The sequence below is a fragment of the Cylas formicarius genome, unplaced genomic scaffold, assembly GCF_029955315.1.
Source record: "Cylas formicarius isolate icCylForm1 unplaced genomic scaffold, icCylForm1.1 PGA_scaffold_10__41_contigs__length_53128322, whole genome shotgun sequence".
NCBI classification, from domain to species: Eukaryota; Metazoa; Arthropoda; class Insecta; order Coleoptera; family Brentidae; genus Cylas; species Cylas formicarius.
The window spans coordinates 29,515,316-29,531,076 of NW_026844214.1; the positions used below are offsets into that span (position 1 = coordinate 29,515,316).

General features: G+C 32.9%; 1 protein-coding gene across 6 annotated transcripts in view; it reads left to right on the forward strand.

Annotated features, from left to right (window-relative positions):
- The first annotated feature begins 4,971 nt into the window (after positions 1-4,971).
- LOC132697784 (cell adhesion molecule Dscam2) overlaps positions 4,972-15,761 on the forward strand; it is a 222,408-nt gene continuing 211,618 nt past the window's right edge. For all 6 annotated transcript variants that reach the window (XM_060663427.1, XM_060663454.1, XM_060663446.1 and 3 more), the window contains exon 1: positions 4,972-5,101. In XM_060663427.1, coding sequence (XP_060519410.1) covers positions 5,047-5,101 — 55 coding nt within the window. In that variant the 5' untranslated portion in view covers positions 4,972-5,046. The remainder of the gene's footprint in view (positions 5,102-15,761) is intronic.

Consider the following 15,761-nt stretch of genomic DNA (forward strand, 5'->3'; position numbering starts at 1 on the left):
GTTCCTAAACATATTTCCATAGCATTCCGTAAGAGGTTACCTCCAAGTTTTCTCACTTAGTCAGTCAATAAGATAGAAAAATTCGTTTTGTAAATATTAAATAATAAAAATAGCAAAGAAAACCTAAATGTCCATAATTTTAACCACGGCCACATACACATAATATTTTCGAAATATGAACCTTTCCCAGATAAATAGTGAAATATTTCAGGGTACCTTAAAACAGAAGAATGCGGAAATTTGTATGAAGTTAACGCACGGTAGATGGCTTAGTAAATTAAAAAATGTATATTGTTTCTAATATCCTACTTTATTAATGAAAATTTTAACCATGTTTATGTTTTGCAGATATTATTGGTGGTGCCAGCCAGCTTCCAGTTCCGAAAAAATAAATCCAACACTTTTCGTATTTAAGTCCCCCTGTCCTTGTGCGCAATAGAGAAAACCATAGTTTCAAGGGATTATAGGTAAAGTGGTCGGGGTCTAGAGCCAATGTGGGAGGAGCTAAGGAGTCATGGGGAAGGAGGACACGTCCACAAAAAAGGTAGAGGAGTGGGGTGGTCCCAGAGCATACATATCCCTACTGACTTTACCTTAAACTAAGCAATGACAACCATCCGTTGCTGTGGGACCGCATAGAATTATGAACATTATGGCGCACTGAGAAAGACAAAGAAATCAAGTCAAAAAAATGTGGAAGAAATTAGAAATCCTTCAGTCAAAGTCCAAGAAACCTGGACAAGTGCCAAATCCAAATCATAGCCTTAAAGGATTTAATTATGATATGCATATAGCCCCAAAAAGAATAGTCATCGAAGAGATCATGTCTAACGTTGAGGCAAGTCTTTCCACCCTAAACGAACAAGATGCTGCAAGAAAAACCTCCGCTGTTCAAAATTGTACGGGCTTCCAAAAATTCACAAAAACGGGGTTCCTCTACATCCAAACGTGAGCGCTTTTAACTCACCAGTATGCAAGCGAGAAAAACATCTGGCCAGTAGTGGCCCATAGTATGAAAGACGAAATTCTATGTTAAAAATTCAGAACATTTCACTTAGATTTTAGGTTCTCCCAAAATGGATAAGGACGATATTATGGCAAATTTCGATCTCAAATCTCTATACCCGAGCATTCCAGTAGAGAAAGCACTTTTGCTTATAGAGTTAAACGAAGATCTTCCGCCGTATATAATGCCTGAAAAATGCTTACTTTACGTAGCAGTGCAGAGAGACCGAACGAAAATTATGAACTAAAATTCTTGCATTTAATCAATTCTTCTACCAACGAGAATTCCAAGAATCTATAGAAATCTATAACCAATCAAACAAACTTAAGCTCGACTTAGACCTTTACATGTCACCAATTTGGGAATCAGTCATCCGAGGCGATGTTCATGTCCCTCCTTTAGGTCATCCCTACTCAAACAATATGCAGCTACAGAGTAAAATGCGATCCATTTTCAGTTAGGCTCTGAAGAAGCCAACAGGAAGTGACGCAGAAGGAATTCAGATTTTTTATAGATAGTATTGCAGTTGCCTGTGGAATTTTCTTTATTCTTTATGGAATTATTTATTTTTGTTCGTTGTGCGGATCTTCGCCAATGAACTAATTTAAATGGGTGCACAATAATTTATATCAAATATGACCGCAATATCATTTGCCAATAATTAATAAGAATAAGCAATCTCATTTTCAACACCCTGTAGTTCTTAGAAATTCAAATATTCTAAAAGAAAATTATACCGTGTTTTTTCTTAAAATTCTCATTTTAGATAGATCCAAAAATACACTGTTTAGCAACGTTTTTTATTTCAACAATGATGTGATTTTAAGAGTTCTGTTTCAGTTATCAACTACTAGAAACTTCAAGAACAGATTGAACTTATTTATAATAAAGAAAAAACACGATATTCTCCAAACGCCAGCGATAGTCGATTTTACTCTATCCCGGGTGCAAACTTGAAATGAAATATTCTATAGACTCGGCTCTGATAATAAGCAGTTAATAAGTTCTGTAATCTGAACTTATATTTGGATGTTTAGTAGAGTATAAAAAAATGCTCAGAAAAACTATTTGCATTGCATTAACACATAGCAGAGAGTTTTGAAAGCCATCCTTCTATATGTGGTGACTAGGTTGCACGTATCTCTGATATCAATGGCAGCCTGTAAAAATTTATTAAATTTTTTGTTGCGGGCGGTCAGCGTAGAAATGTAAGTAAATTTTTCTTTGTAATAGATACCGATAACGAACAATCTCCACACTATTATTACTTTTCTACTAATAAAAAATTAATAAATTATTAATGTTATTTGAAATTTACAAGTTTTTATCAAATAACACCAATAATTAATAATTATAATAACATTTACTGTTTTGTTTTGAAGAAATAACATAGATTACACTCTACACTGCACATTATCGTTTCGGCGCATCGAACTTATATAGGTTATTAACGAAATACCTACAAAAAAAATATTTTTTACGTGTCGCAATCGTTAAAGTCGTAATATGACGCAGCATATTGGGCAAAACCATTTAAACAGATTTTTGCATCTAAATCTTTCATTTGGACAAAAGTTTCTCTTATGAAAAGAACTGCTCCCTATGGCTGCGAGTGACCCTGGGAGACACTAAAAGCATCAAGCAACAAAAACTTACAAAAAATAATGCTTTGATATCTAAACATTTAAACTGATAATGCAGTGCAGAAACTGTGGTTTTGTCAACAAATGCGACAACGCTGCAAGACGCTTAAAAGTCAGCTTCGAGCTGTTTCAGTGTTCGAAGTGTTTTCGGAACGCGAGCATTGATGCCAAGTGAGATCTTGGCGAAACGTCTGCAGGATTCCAGTCAGGGTTGAACGGATGATATCCCGGAATATATTGTCATCACATTTTCCATCCGTGAATGTAGGAATATTGTCATATTTTGTATTTGATGAAGGCACAGTGTTGCCGAAACAGCTGTCGTACAACATTAAATAACTTTGAAAATCTGAATATTTTTTGTTCTTTTTTTTTTAATTATACCAGTCAAAAACTTCGAATTAGATATATTTTTTCTATTAAATGATTTTTATGTATTTCATCTTGTGTCAGTTTTAGAAGTTACTACTACTATTTTGTGATAGTTACTCGCAACTTGATTGATTTCATTTGTTCCGAGAGAAGCCTTCCTTTGCGATAGGCTGCTTGACGTTTCATTTTCATCACAGTCTCTTATGTATAACTTCTAACGTATTTTCGTTTCTTTTGATTTATTTTTACATTTCATGTTTTCCCAAAAAATATAATGGAAAATTTCACAAACGGTTTTTAATTAGAAAACCGTTTTGTTTTCTATGGCGGCTTATTCGAATTTTATAACAAGCAAACCTACGTTGGGTATCGAAATACGCCTCCCCTACCACTTAACTTTTAGCCTTTTGTTTAAAGCCTACCCCAATAAACACCTGCTGTACTCCAGCATCCCCGCTAAGAACGGAGCGAGGGTGGAAAACAGAAAACACTTGGTTTACGGATGTTGCCGCTACACTTGCGAATTCGTTCGATTGCAAGACTTTGTATAAAATTAGACCATAGTATAGCAAATTTTGTTGAGAATTCAGTCTACGGTTTCAAAATTCCAGATAGATGCATGTGTGTGTAGGGTGTTTTAAAAATATAAAAATTAAATATTATGTTATGTTTATTTAGGTATAACTAAATCACATTAGTCCTCATAGAAAAGACGATAACACGATGATAATTTATATAGTTATCAAAAATCACCTAAATTAATAAGTTTTCATTTTGTTGCACTCTCAGATTTTCATTATTAGGGTATTGCCAATTACATTTTTTATTAAATTTAGTACACTAGAACGCTTTTCTCTTTCATTCAATAATTCACTGTTAACAATAATTTTTATCGAAGATTTTGCATTGCATTGCATTGCATTGAATTTTTCACAATTTGTTTTGCATCTGCATAAGTGCATTGAATAAGTGCTTTTGATGCGACCAATATAACTAACTGAAATAGTATAGTTTGCAACACGAGCGGTAAACGCAGCGGGCACTGTCATGACCGTCAGAATTGACAAACGTCAAAATTCAAGGCGTGGGAAATATCTCCAAAAACATCCGATTGCTCTCAAACCCAGAAATGTCCGAAGTGGCTTGGATCTCAGCGAATAAAGAAGAAAGGTTCCTTCCGTGCTCACCAACTGTACAACCTGTTTATTTTTTTATTTGGGCGATCTTCCCAGGATGTCTGCTTATTATAATTTGAGATATTTTACGGATCAAAGTAATTTGAAAAATCTGAACATTGTTAACGCACATTTTGTTTAAAGTTATATTATGAAACACGGTTGCTTTGTTTAATAAACGAGTGTTAGTTTTTGGGTATATTTTGGCAAAACAACAAAAAGGCATTCACTGATTGACATGTGAAGTACCATCAGAACTGAACAAACGGACCAAACTAACCAAAACTGACCAGTATTTAAATCTACCGGAAACGTCCGAATTTGCTCGCAACAGTTTTTAATGAAGTTGATCTTTTAATTAGATATTTTAAGGTAGGGAATAGAAAAATATATTTTATAGAAGAAATAAAAGTTTGTACCTTTGCACTTTATTACTTTTATTATCTAATTTATTATTATAATATTATTTTGGTGTTATTAACTAAAAAGAAAAGCACCTCAAATTTGTTTGCATCAATAATGTATTCTAAAAATTTAAAAAAAATCATCGATAGCTATCGACAAATGATGTCAGGTCATTCAGCAAGTATCTGCTAGAAGCTTCCGTTAAGAATTCTTCGTCAAATTGAAGTCACGTAATATTCTTTCAGGAATGCCGACAACGTCGCCGTTTTCTAGCGCTCTGCTCTCCCGTTGACACGCGCATCCTGACAACGTTGCCAGGAACCTCTCTCGGCGTCCAAGATCGCACAGTCTGTGCGTTATCCTGCTGACGTCAAAATCGGCATTCCGGGATGAAAATTGTTTTTTTTTCTGGTGCTCTTCTAGAGGAAATGAATTCAAAGGGACCATGAAGTGGTCGGGGACCCGGAGGTTGTGCTGGCTGGCACTAATTTTGAGTTCAGGTGAGTTTGGTGGAAGAGTGTTGAAATTGAGTCAATTAGGTTGTGTGGAAAATTTTAAGCACGAATATCATTATTGAAGACAATAAATTAAGACGGCACGTTATTGAAAAATACTTTTTAAATAACCAAAATGACAAAACAATATTTTCACAGTTGTAAAGTTGAGATTTGTCATGCTGGTTAAAGAGTATCATCAAGAAACTTGGTAATAAAGTTGAATTGATACTCTTATTCTAAATATTCTACTTACCTTTATCCAGATCCTTTTTGTTGTACCTTCAAAATAGAACTGTTTGTATTTTTGTCTTTGTTTCTGGCACTGACCATTAAGAATAGGCATAAAATCTTGGATCTTTTTAGGTAAATTTAAAAAACTATATTCTACTATTCTACTATACTATTCTACTATATTCTTCTACAGACAAATTATTATTTTTTATTTCTGTCATCCTATTTTCTTAAAGAAAGTTGATACGTATTGAAGGGCCTGATGAAAAGTGTGTTGAATAAAACATTTCCCAAAATAGATAGGTACTTCCTACAATATATTCCAAACCAGAATTTAACGTACCAGAAACAGTCTCTTTAACGAAATAGAGTTTAAACTATTGAATATCGAAGAGAAAGTTAATGGAATGGAAAGTCAATGGAATTCCAAGCAAATGTTAAAACAAAGCTAATGCAAATGAAGTATATACTACCATTTTACTTGCTCCTTTAGAAAATGATTTTTTTTTTCAAAATTTTTCTGCTACCTACGCAATTCATCGATAATTATCACCATACGGTACTATTGTGTTTTTAATCCAATCGAAGATCCCGAGCTTAATTGGAGATGTTAGAGGAATAATAATGCTAGGAAATATAATTATCCGGTAGTAAGTGGGTACTTCATTAGTATAATAGATTGAATTGAATGTGTAGTTAATATTGTAATAAGTGTACAACTTAATCTGTATACAATATTTCCAATTAAAATTATAGTCTCTTGTGTCTCTTGTAATTTTATAATAAGCAATTATTTGTTTTGCATTTGTTCCTTTGTTCATGTAATGTATGTTTTCCCCACGGATATTAAATTCTTACAAATGTAAAATTACTTAATTTTTACATTTGTTACTTACTTAATTAAAAGCAATAATATGTGTATTTTGATTTCCTTCTTTAGGTGTGTGATAAAAATGGCTGGCATGGCTTATCATGTCCTACTATTTTGAGATAGATATTTATGTGGTCAATATTAGTAAATGGTCAATAAAATAACTATTTCGACAATTTAAATATAATCTGCAAATATACATTGACAAGAAAATTTCATTTATTTTTTAACAACGCAGCATCGAAAAATACTTCTTAGTAGATTGAATTTCTGAAAAATAGATAACAAAATGGTAAATTATATTGGTAAATAAAAATATTTTTTATTTTTTATCTAAAGATTTTTTGTCTGTATTAACTAGTTTTTATTTATTTTCGCTACATTTTATTACCAGTCCGGATCCAACTACGAGTCGAATTGTTTTAAATTTTACGCTTCAAGCCGATATTAAGAAACACACACACACATACACATTCGAATGCACAAAAATGGTCTAGATTTTATTATGGACCAAGTTCTGAAGTTCTGTAGAAGCTTTACCAACTCGCGATGACAACAAATGGATGTGACAAAAATAAAAAATATTTAAGCCGATATGTATGTCTTAAAAATGCAAATAAAACATTGCAATAATTGTTTCTCTTTGATAATATAGAACATAGAAACATATAGGAATATAGGATGTGGCAAGTAAGTTAAAGCGTTTTGTTTCCCAGTCCCTCTTATTATTGGTGCGCTAAGCAGGGGGTACTGATTTCTTAACATAAGGCAGTTATACGTAATTGCTTAACCAGCTGTTTTTATTGCTGGAATAATTATTTGGTATTATGGCTAACAAATTTGTTTTTAGGTTTTGAAACAAACTCCCATTTCGAGGACCAACCCCATTTATTAGTCGACTGGAACTATAGACATGATTTAAAATATTATTGTACTCGAATCTCAAAACTCACGCGAAGAAGAAAAATATTTCCTTGGTTTGGGATGTTTTGAATTTAACCGTACACGAAAGGCAAAAGCGATTTATAAAAGCTGAATATTGACACGTTCGGTTAACGTAAAGCTCAATCCACAACAGATGTGCAGCTAGAAAGGGGGGTTCATAACAGTCTCAGTATAGACTATCATATTATATTTTCTTCTACCCGTGTGGCCACATCAGATTTCCTTCTTTATTCCAGTTATATGAAATTAAAGACCACACTTTTGGGTTGCTTCTTCAAATTTCCAAAAGGCAATTTTATCTATATTGTATCTATAGTATTGTTTTGTATTGCATTAATTGGTTACATTTATATCTGACGTGTCCTTTACCATCAAATAGGAATTTACAGGAGAAATTCTAGGATTGTGATCTAGTTTGCTTTACAAAATTCTTAAATATAGCACGTTGTCATATTTGTTGGACAGAACAATTTAGTTAGATAAACGTAACATACAGTAGCTTAAAAAATATTGTTACTATCCCTAAACAAAGAATGGAACTTTTAAATTGATCTTTTAAATGGTCACTTTAAATGATGCTTTCCACTGAAATACAAATATTCACTCATTGATTCAATAACATTTTAATGTTCACATTTTTTACTGTACTTTTGTAATTTTCATATCCTTTTTCTCTTTCCACCCCTTTGTTCTGCATTTTTAAACGCCCACTAACCGCTGGCTTATGATAGTTACAGGTGTAACTATTTCACATTATCGACATTTATGAAACTGAAACTGACATCTTTTTACAAAACTTCTGGATTCCTCCTGCGTCGGTTTTTGTTGAGTCGAACTTGCTGACCTTTCGTCGTGGCTTCTTCAGAGGTTGACTGAAACTGGCTCGCATTTTACTCTGTACCTGCTTATATATTCTTTGAGGGGTCGGAGCTAAATTTAGGGCGTAAACACCGTCTCGGATGATTGATTTCCATATTGGTGACAGGTAGAGACCTGAGTCGCGGTTAAGATTGTTAGGTTGTTTATAGATTTCTATAGACTCTCTGATTTTTCTATAGAAATCTGTAAACAACCTAACAATCTTAACCGCCACTCAGGTCTCTACCTGTCACCAATATGGGAATCAGTCAACCGAGACGGTGGTTATGCCCCTCATTGATCTCCGCCCCCATCAAACAAGCAGGCACAGAGTAAAATGCCAGCCAGTTTTAGTCAAGCTCTGAAGAAGCCAACAGGATGATTGGCGAAACGTCAGCAAGTTCGACTCAACAAAAATCGACGCAGGAGGAATGCAGAAGTTTTGTAAAAAGTATTACAGTAGCCTGTGGAAATTTCTTTTAAAAATGAAACTGACATCCTTTCGATAATATACGGAGAAATTATAATCAGTATAAAAAACGGGGCCGGTTTAAGATTGGATATCGAATCATATTAAAAAAATTCAGGATTCAATTTGAATTAGGAGTTAGAATTTATCTTTAGTGATTGGGAATTTGAAGTTTTGCTGCGAAACCTGAAAAATTGTTAGATGGAAATAATGTCAACCGGAACTGGTTTTTAATTTCTAATTAAAAATCAGGAAATCAAAAAATATGAGGTGTCAAACCTCAATTCAACAGCTTTGGACAAACGCAATTTTCCTTCCATCTTCCAACTGGTGTTGCAGTTTATAATAATATATATTTCAGTCAGATCTAAAAACGAATTTAATGAGACATGTGGAGGAAAACAAAGGAATGACTTGAACTTCGCCAATTTGCTTGCTTTCACTCGTACCTACGTATGTTGTTTACAGCCCCATTTGTAATAATAAGCGGTAATTGCGGAAAAAAAACAAGCCGATGTAATTGATTCAATGGATTTGGAAAATAAAAGGAGTTTCTTGCTATAAAAAAAACCTAAAATATTTAGACAGATGACCAATTATTCAGTGAAATAGTAAATTAAAAGAGAAAACTACTAAGTTTTATATTTAAATATTGTTAACGATAATGTGTTTTTTTTTACGAAAATCAAAAAGGTGATTTTTTAAATCTTAATATTGTATCGACGTTTGGTGCAAACTTCATTATGTTTTCTCATAAATGGCACAAAATACATACAAGTTTTAACCTGCTTTCGGGGCGTTTGCCTTAAAATTGTAAAGAACTAGGAATATTAATTTCCCCGTACTTAAGGCCCCCGCTTTCTTCGCTAAGCTTTTTTCTCTTCGTTTTAAAGTAACGAACCTCAATACAGCTCTTTTAAATGTCCCTGAGGATTTAAATTTTGCCGGAATTTGAGAGTAGTAGGTAAAAATTGAAAAGTTTAATAAATGTTGTTTGAACGACTTGAAAGACTTGCGAGGCATAAAGTTTCAAATCTTAACTTTGACTTCGTAATTACGTTTAGCATATAATATTGCCAGCTAAATTAAAGGAGTTTTAATGAGATGTCAACGAAGGTCTGTGAATTAAAATAATATTCTTTCTTGTATACAATGCTTATTATTCGAAAACTTTTTATAATGTTCATAGTTGCGTTGAAGTTTGTAGTCGAAAATCCCAAAATATCAAACATCTCAAAACGGAGCACAAGGAACTATACCGAAAACTAGGAATAATGATTACTGCAATGGTCAATTCTAATCGGCTTCTCTCTTTGTGGTTTCGTCAAACTCTTAAATAAAAATTGAATTGTTATTGTTATTAGAAAGCTCACCTGTTGACAAAGCAATTAATAATAACAACACCTCTATTTTTAATTGTACCAGCCACGAAAAATAATACAAGATCAAAATTTGAGGAAAACGTTTCCAGAATTTGACGCTTATAAGTTAAATATGTATTCTCTCTTGTTACAATTCTTTAAATTTAGGCGTATAACTTATGTTACCATACTTATTGACAACTCTGATAAATTTTGCAGCTTTGTTAAGTTTTGGTATTTAGAAGCAAACACAATGCAAAACTCCTTTATATATTCTTGCTCTTACCTCCTTACCTTCTGTGTCCTATAAATTAATGTTCGCCATTTAAAATTATTAATAATTTATATGATTTCTATGATCATGCAATTTTAATAATTGCGTAATTTTGCGTCAACCGGCCAACCGTCGTTTGCTAGGATTTAAAAAAAATTCTGTCAACCTTTGGAGGCCGATAATACGGAGATTGATAATACGTAATAAAAATTTCTCGTTCGCTGATATTAATATTACGAGAAGCACATTTCGCAGTAATTTTTCGCTGTCGATACAACGGCCTTTTCTAAGCGAAAATTCGATTAAGGAGACTTAACTGCATTACGTACAATGAAAATGCATGCGTCCTATGTAACTAAAATCGGTCATTTTACCCGGAGAATATCATCTATATAGGTCTAATAAATGCAAATTATAATTTTCCAACCATATATCTTGCTAAAAAAAGTAACTGACATAATACAGTGGTAGTGTAAATACTTATCTCACACACCATCAAAATAAATTATTAATTGAGATTAACAGGGACTAGTTTAGAACCATTCTACAATTTGTACCCATTTCTGATAATATTGCTTGAATTTTTAATTGTAAATGCAAATTTTCATATTGATAGCGAACGTTTGTCAAGGATCAAACCATTTTCTCTCAGTATGTGTATTTATCGCGTTTATCCAAGCTGAAGACAACATCAAAAATGTTGAGAAGAGACATTAAATATGACCGCTTTTAACCAATCTGCCATTTCAAATCTCACTATCAATCAATATGACCTTGCGGCGATAAACAAACATAATGGCCTCTCATAGTTCGTCAATTGGACAGTTTTCAGTTTGAATGTGACATTTTCGCAATATTTTGTCAACATACGCCAGCAAGAAAATGGCGCTTGGTGCACGTTAGTGTCTAACATTTCGGTTCATGTATACAATACAATAACTATACAGTTTTGCAATTTTGCCTGATCAGTCAGTTGTCAAGTCAGTCAGTCAAGGAGTGGAAGGTTCTTTATGTTTTCCACAAATTTGTCTCCCTTTGCCACCATTCCCACACATAAACGGGTAAGGAATATTGCGTATCAACAAGAGCCACAAAATGTAATAAAAAATATATTGAATCGCAAAACTTTTTACAACGTTTATTCAACAGCAATAATGAGCGAATATCTATATATACCTACAACATAAAAATGTATTATTAAAGTTTGAAGCGCTGAAAAAAATTCCAAAATTACCGACATTTATGGAACAGATATATCCACCTACATAGGTTTTATAATGAAATTTAGGGGGTGATGATTTAAAAGTTCTGTAAAGAAATTCTTTTTTATATGGTTTATACTTGAGTTGAGAGTGCAATTAAGACTAGTACTGGCCTTCTCTCAGACAATAAATTTCACCAAAAATTATATAATAATTTAGGTATACGGACGAATCAATTAATCATTCACTCAAAAATGTTATCTCGCTGATATTGTGAATCTCGTCAAAAAAGAGACTAAACATATACCAAAAAAATTATAACAACCAAAAAGCCAAATTTTCATCCATTCGTGCCTTCGCTAATATATTACTTTTTTTATTTACGTTAAATTTACTATTTGGATAAAAGGTGAGAATTTCCTTTAAAATATGAAAAAAAACTAAATGTATAACCAAAAACTGTAAGAAGCAAAAAGTCAAACCCCTTATCTATTCCTGTCTCGGCAATACAGTAATTTTTTTTCTTTTTATGTTCATTACAAAAAGTAAATAATTTTATTTTGTAAGGGTTAAAATTCTTTTCGATTTGCACATTTTTTTAAATAATATTTATTAGGATATCGCTATTACGATTTTGAAAACTAGCAAAATATTATATTCGAATGATATACTACTATTACGCCATTGAAAAAACTGAATTTTGATTTAAGAAAAACAATGGTGCACGGTACCTACATTTGGTTTTTCAATAGTACTTTTAAATTTAACATAAAAAGATGAGAGAAGCGTTGGGGTCACTGTACTTTTTTTGTATAATTTAATCCTATAGTACAATAATGAGAATATATTTAAAATTTATTTTGTATATCAACAAAAGTTAATTGAAGAAAGTGCTAATAATGATTTTTTAGACCTAAATCTGAAATAACAAGATATCTTACAAATAAAAAAAAGTATCTGTACCGGACATTATAGAGACATTAGTGTGTCCCTTGCGTTGTTGCTTTTGTTCTAAGTAAACAGAAATAATAATTTTCATCTCTATGAGACGTGTAATGGTTAATTAATATTTTATATAGGTGAAGTAGGTAAAAATTATAGTTTGGTAGTGCCGACAGTAACACCCGACACCGTTAATAAAGCTTTCCGGAAATAAGTATTTCAGCGTCACGTACAGAGGGTGTTATACTGATTCGTATGTTAATTAAGGCGTGCTGTCGCATTATTTTAGAAAATTCTTCGATAGCACGCAGCAACTAATGGTGGCAGAAATTAATTTTAACTTGCACGTGGTAGTTTCTCTTTTAGATGACGCTACAAGTATGATGCCTATCCGGGTTTCGCTCTTAGTAGTCGTTAGATTCTACTGCGTGTCTAAGTTTTTCATATAACTTGGTGGCTGAAAAGGTCTCGGCCCCGTAAAGGTGTGTAATATTTTCATGTATTGATTCACGGACGAAAAAATGTGTTGACAATATATTCCGGGATATCTATCATCCGTTCGTTTGTTGAACTCCTACTGGAATCCTGCATCCGAAAACGAGTGTCTGCAGGATTCCAGTCGGAATTTAACGAACGAACCGATGATATCCCGGAATATATTGTCATCACTAATATAGCGGCGTCCTTTCATTGAGGTGACTTGCTAGCGTTCAATGTACACGGGAAAAGTTTTACATTCCAGCATCCTAGCGTCCTTATGTATATTTTTCATTTATTGCGCAGATTTCTGAGCGTCCGAGCAAGGTTGCCCGATTGACTGTGTACATATAAATAGGTATCGTCTTCAGAAAACGCTTCTCTTTTTTAACATAACGGTGCACAGTCGAGCGGGTATAAGGGGATTCATAATTTCGCTATATTTTTTTTTGGTTGCGAACTGTTTTATATTTTTATTTAATTATGTTTGTTTTTGATAGATTTTTTAGTTTTTAAAGGTCTTTGCTAAACTCAATTTCTTTGTGTAGATGTTTTCTTTAATACGTTTTCTTTTCTTTCTTTGATTGATTTTAAGGCAATATGTTTGCCAGAAATATTGCACTTGTATCTGTGTTAGTCAGGAGCTGGTTGGGCCTAAACTTGCATAGAAAGTGTTAATTTCAGGGGTGTTCTAACAACCAATATTTTTAAAATGGAAATCAACTACTCTTTTTACAACTTAATAATTGAAAATAAATGCTAATATTAATTTTTCAAAGCAACTTCCACAGGCTACTGTAACACTTTTTACAAAACTTCTGGATTCCTCCTGCGTCGGTTTTTCCTGAGTCGAACTTGCTGACGTTTTGCCAATCATCCTGTTGGCTTATTCAGAGCTTGACTGAAACCAGCTCGCATTTTACTCTGTACCTGCCTATATATTGTTTGAGAGGGACAGAGCTAAATGAGGGGCATAAACACCGTCTCGGGTGAATGATTGATAAAGACACGGTGTTGTCGAAACAATTGTCATGTCGTAATATATAATTTCGTTAAAATCTGAACTTTTAGTTCTTATTCATTTTGAATAATTCCCATATTGGTGACAGGTAGAGACCTAAGTTGCCGTTGAGATTGTTAGGTTGTTTATAGATTTCTATAGACTCTCGGATTTTTTGTTGGTAGAAGAATTGATTACATGCAAAAATTTTAGTTTTATGCATAAAATTTTATGTCCGGTTTCGTGATTATGTTCGGCAATTGCTGATGAGTTTATTTGTCTTAGTCGTAAGGCTCTTTTGTGTTCTTTGAGCCTAGTTGATGTTTTTCGTGAGGTTGCTCCAATATGCGACAAAGAATCGCATATGCATGGAATGCTGTAAACTCCTGGCATCTGAAATCGAATTTTATCTTCGACGGACAAAAGATGTCGAGAGATTTTGGACAAGTGGTAAATCGGGTTTTGTAAAAAGTAAATACTAATATTTAAATATTATTTTTTAAAATTGTTTTCTAAGCTCTTGACGGTTGACTTACTTGGAGATCAATAAATCATTGTACCAAATTAAGAAAAACTGTTAATTTAGAAATTAATGTTATCTTCAATTATTTTCTTTTACTTGGCCCACTGACGCATCGTATTACTGTGTTATGTGTTCAATGTTGGTCTAAAATGGGCCGATGTTAGTTATTTGGAATATTTAGGAGGAATAATTAGAAGTTTCTATTTTAGTTTAAGTAAAAATAAGGATTCTTTAAATTTTTAGAAAATTATAAAGAACACAAACAACAGCGATGAGAGCGGCATTCGTTACTCGTCAAAATTAATATTTTCTTCAGAAGACTGTTTACAAATCTTCTAGATCCCTTCTGCATTGTTTGTTTATAAATAAAGCTAGCTGACGTTTCACCAATCATCCTGATGGCTTCTTCAGAGCTTAAGTGAAGCATGCTCATATTCTATTCTGAAGCCTCTTATATACTGTTTGACAGAGGCGGAGCTAAAAGAGGGACATGAACATTGTCACAGATTTCCATATTGGTGAAAGACAGAGCGCTGTTAAGATTGTTTGATTGTTTAGAGATTTCTATGGATTCTCGAATATTTCCGGGTAGAAGAATTGATTACATTGATTAATTTTTAATTTGATCGGATGAGATTTCGGTTTCATCATTGTTTTCAGCAACTGCTTATGACTTTATTTGTCATAGTCGTATGACATAGCTCTTTCAGATATATTGCAATTCGGGAATCTGGAATCAAACCTATTCAACCGAATTGAAAAATGCCTGTCATATTTTTCTTGTAACGGTCAGATTTATGAACAGGACCAGCTGTGAGATCTCCAGGATGGTTGGCGAAACATCAGCAAGTTCGATTTATCAACCACCGACGCAGGTAGAATACAGAATATTTGTAAATAGTCTTACATTATTCTGTGAAAGTTTCCTTAAAAAAAAATCTTCATAAATCTTTGCTAAACAAGTTTGATAAACGCCATATTAGTTTGTTTTGCCACGAACAGAGCGAGTGTTTAATAGATGAATGACTGAAGAAGTTTACAAGGTCTTGCATACTATATACGTACATGGACCATCAGAATTGACAAACCAAAGCCCTGGCTAATATATCACCGGTAATATCCGAAGTGGCCTAGGTAACGTCTTTACGCAACACTGTATAATGGATATTTTAAAGCAGGAATTTGAAAGGGGGATTTTTTTAAATGAATTAAAATAAAAAGATACTTTAGTTCAGAAGTTTCTACACTAGTTATACACTTTGAGAGTATATTTAGAAAAACATTGTTACGATTTAAGTTTAGGTACATTAAAAAATTAACATATCAAAATATTGTTCGGTTGCAGTAATGACACATTATTGAATATTCTGTAATTTACTTTTTATCCCTCTCATTCTTAGTTCAACTTTATTTTTATTTATATCTTAGGAAGAATAACTATTAAAAAGAACACTTTTATAGAATAATTTTTATCAAAGTTCATTTCAAAATGATATTTTTTACTAAAATA